The following is a 3,747-nucleotide window of genomic DNA, read 5'->3' as shown; positions in this document are numbered from 1 at the left end:
CGCCGCTGCCGCCGGCACCCGCAACCAACAGCACTTCCTCCGTCGCGCTGACGCCTTGTACGACAGTACCCGCCGCCGAGCTGCTGGAAATGCGCGCGCCGGAGGTCGCGAGGGCCGCCAGCGCCGCCGTCGATACCATGGAAACGAGTGCCGCCGCCGACGCCACGGGATCGGCGCCGTCAGCGACAATCCCCTCTCCAGCGCAGGGTCCTCCCAGAGCCGGCCCTGGCTGCTGCTGCTGGGGTGGTGACGGCGGCAGCGATGGCGGCGGCGGCGATGGCGGCGGCAGCGGTGGCGGCAGCAGCGGCCGGTGCTCCTGCTGCGTCTCTCCCGGTTGCAGTCGGCTTGTCGCAGTGAGAAGAGGAAAATGATTGACGTCACCTGCATGGGCGTTGGCGGCGCTGGCGGTGCTGGGAGATTCTGCCGCGACAGTTGCGGAGTCCGTTGCTGTCGGGGGCCTGAAGCCGTTGAAGCTGCTAAGAGGTCGTTGCTTCTGTTGTTGCTGTTGATGCAGCTGTACGGCAGCCGCTTCCGATGCCGTACCCGCCGCCACGGCCGCGTCCGTGTCTTGGGCAGTGCTGTCTGTTTGGTGTCGGCGGTGCTCGTGTTGGTTGTTGTGGTTGTTGTGATGGCCGTTGTTGTTGTTGGTGGTGGTGGTTTGTGGGGTACTTGTTGCGCTAGCGATGTTGTGGGAGTGGTGTTGTGTTGGCGGGGGTGACGGGGCCGAGAGAGGGGAGGGTCCCGGGGGAAAGCCTGCGGGCGGTTGGGACTGAACCTGACGGCTAATCCAGCTGCCGCCGCCGCCGCCGCCGCCGCCGCCCGCTATGCTGCCACTGCCGCCGCCTGTAGCGGCGAAGCGTGACTGCAAATGCAGCATATTGCCGTACGACAGAGATGCCCTAGGTCGCGGACGAAGAGCCGACGGCGTCCCCACCGGTGATGTGCCGCCGCCGCCGCCAGTACTACATCCGCTGATTTGGACTACCTGACCCGAGGAGTAGCCGCGCAACTGAACACGGTCCCAGTCCCCGCCTATTCCACCGCTTCGGACGCCGCCGCCGCCGCCGCCGCCGCCGGCAGCGAAGACCTGCAAGCCACTTGCCCCTGCCTCCCCCGTCGCTGTCCCTGCCGCCGCCGCCGCCACCGCCGCCGCCGTCAGGTGTCCTCTTGACGCCATCGCCACCTCAAACGTGCCATCGCCGTCGCCGTCGCCGTCGCCACCGCCGCCGCTGCCACCAACCCACGACATCACGATTCCGCTGTCACTGCCTGGCGCTGCCGGCGCCATCCCCGCCGCCGCTGCCTGCCCACTGCTCTGCCTCAAAGGGTCGGGCCCAGTGCTAGGACTCCCCCCTGCCGCGCCGCTGACGGACGCCAGGCGACGCCGTACACTGCGCGCGGCCTCCCACATCGTTTTCTGAAGTCCATGCGCGCGGAGGCCGAAATTCAACGACTCCCCCCTTCCGCCGGTCAAACTGCCCAGCCCCAGGGCGAGGCCCAGCGGCCCCAGTCGTCCTCCGCCGCCGCCGCCACCACCGCCGCCGCCGCCGCCGCCGCCGCGGGGGGCGTGTGCGGTTATGGCCTTGCTGTGGACTACTTGCATCATTTGTGCGCACCAGGAGGATGTGCTGCAGGCGGAGGTCAGGAGGGAACTGTCGCTGACCAGTGTCATGAACACCGCCTCGGCCTGGAGGCGGGAGAGCGGGTGTATGCGGAGGGGCGCGTGTATGTTAATAATGTTCATTTGTAATGGTAGTACGGCACATGTTACTACATGTACGGCAGTACGGCATCACCATCGCTGATGTGCGCGCGATGCACACGTCCGTCGGACGCTACCGTGTGTTTCACCTTTTCATGTCGCAGCAGCGCATCGGGCCACTTGGCTAGCAGCAGCTGCTGCTGGGCCTTCACGGCGAAGAGTACCGCCTCGAAAGGGTCATGAAAAGCCAACACGAAAGAATCTGCGGTTCATGGGAATCGAAAAGGGGATGACGGGCAGGAGAAACATCCTGACACGACACACCCTCCAGGCAAGACATGAAACAGTATCCCACACCATCCCCCTACTTATACCCTATACCTCAGAAGCGCAGTCCCATTCCCCATTTCCCCCCCCTCTCCCCTCCCTTTCCCTCCCCCCCCTCACCTCCCCTCACCCCACCCCACCCCGCCCCCACTCACCTCCCTCGTTGGCCGACTCGTAGCCGTCATGCAACGTCGCCAAGCTGCGTAAGGTCGCGTCTGGACCGCGATGGTGGCAGTGGGGTAGTGTAGGAGGGGGGCGTTGAGGGGGGGCCCCGGGGAAATGGGAGGGGGTTTAAGGCGGTAGGGAGACGCGGGTGCAAACACACACACACACACATGTCGGTGGCCCAGAGATCTGGCCCCACCCCACCCTCCCCAAAAAACCAACTTCTCAACCGATGAGTGTTCTCGTTGTCGTACAAATCTTACAAACACAGTTTTTGCATCTTCCCCTTTCCCCCTCCTTCCCCGTCCTCTTCCCCCCAGCTCTCACCATGCACCTCCATCGCCGCCTCCATCGCACTGGCAGGTAGTGACTCCCACAGAGTCTGGGGACCGGGGCCAGGTGCCGGTGGTGGTGGAGGTGGTGGTGGAGGTGGTGGTGGAGGTGGCGGTGGTGGAGGTGGTGGTGGAGGTGGTGGTGGAGGTGAGGGGGATTCAGTGCAAAAGTCAAAGAAGCGTGTAAGGTGGAGGACTGGGAGGTGGGCGGAGAGACGGGGATATGGGCGGGTTGGGATGGCAGATAGGGTCACCAGTTTTTTTATTGTGTTTATTGTGATAAGCATTCCCCTGACTTCCCCCCTGATGAAGCGAGACGAGAAAGGCAATGATGGCAGTGCAATAACGATGGGGGGAATTGCAACTGGGTTGGGGGTTGGGGGTTGGGGGGGCATGCTGTGCTGCAAGGGTGCATGTGTGCGTTACGATCACGAGCCAGACGAAGGCGTCACGACGGAACGTACCACCGTGATGGGACCTATGCAACTGTGACCTGTGCAACTGTGCCGACGCTGCTTGCATTGTGTGTGTGTGTGTGTTTGTGTTTGTGTGTTTGTGTTTGTGTGTTTGTGTGAGTGTGTTTGTGTTTGTGTGTTTGTGTGTTTGTGTTTGTGTGTTTGTGTTTGTGTGTGTTTGTGTGTGTGTGTGTGTGTTGTGTGTTGTGGTAGTAGCCCCTCACCGTGCTGCTGTCTATGTCGGTGATGCATAGGGTGGTGTGGGGACCCGCGCCGGGGGGACGGACCTGCATACATACACACGTACACACACGTACGAGTGTGCGGTGTCATAGCACCCGGGGGGTAGGCGGGGATGGGCAGGGCGGGCTGCGGGGAGGCAAACGAAGACAAACATCATTTCTGTCGAGTTTTAACAATTTGAGAGCCGCGAGAAGAAAATGGTGGGGTGTATGTATGTATGTATGTATGTATGTATGTATGTATGTATGTATGTATGTATGTATGTATGTATGTATGTATGTATGTATGTATGTATGTATGTATGTATGTATGTATGTATGTGCGTTAGCAGCATGAGAAAATGGCTCTAAAAGCCCTTTGGGGGCCCGCCACCGCCATCCCGTTAATACCCCCCCATTGATCCCGTCATGACTCCACTCCCTCCTCCTCCTCCTCCTCGTCCCACACTCGCCCACCAGCAACAACACACGTTCACCCGTACACACCGCCCCCCACCCCCACTCCCCCCCACTCCCCCTCCCAC

At 61.9% G+C, this 3,747-nt stretch overlaps 1 protein-coding gene across 1 annotated transcript in view; it reads right to left on the bottom strand.

Annotated features, from left to right (window-relative positions):
* VOLCADRAFT_116153 (uncharacterized protein) overlaps positions 1 to 3,747 on the bottom strand; it is a gene marked incomplete at both ends in the record, with an annotated part of 18,602 nt that overhangs the window by 7,424 nt on the left and 7,431 nt on the right. Inside the window, 5 exons of the mRNA XM_002946673.1 lie at positions 30 to 1,687; positions 1,852 to 1,964; positions 2,185 to 2,244; positions 2,522 to 2,576; positions 3,206 to 3,268. Of these exons, the coding sequence (XP_002946719.1) occupies positions 30 to 1,687; positions 1,852 to 1,964; positions 2,185 to 2,244; positions 2,522 to 2,576; positions 3,206 to 3,268 (1,949 nt within the window). The remainder of the gene's footprint in view (positions 1 to 29; positions 1,688 to 1,851; positions 1,965 to 2,184; positions 2,245 to 2,521; positions 2,577 to 3,205; positions 3,269 to 3,747) is intronic.

Source organism: Volvox carteri (assembly GCF_000143455.1).
Source record: "Volvox carteri f. nagariensis unplaced genomic scaffold VOLCAscaffold_4, whole genome shotgun sequence".
Lineage (NCBI taxonomy): Eukaryota > Viridiplantae > Chlorophyta > Chlorophyceae > Chlamydomonadales > Volvocaceae > Volvox > Volvox carteri.
This window is presented reverse-complemented; position numbering and strand designations above follow the sequence as displayed.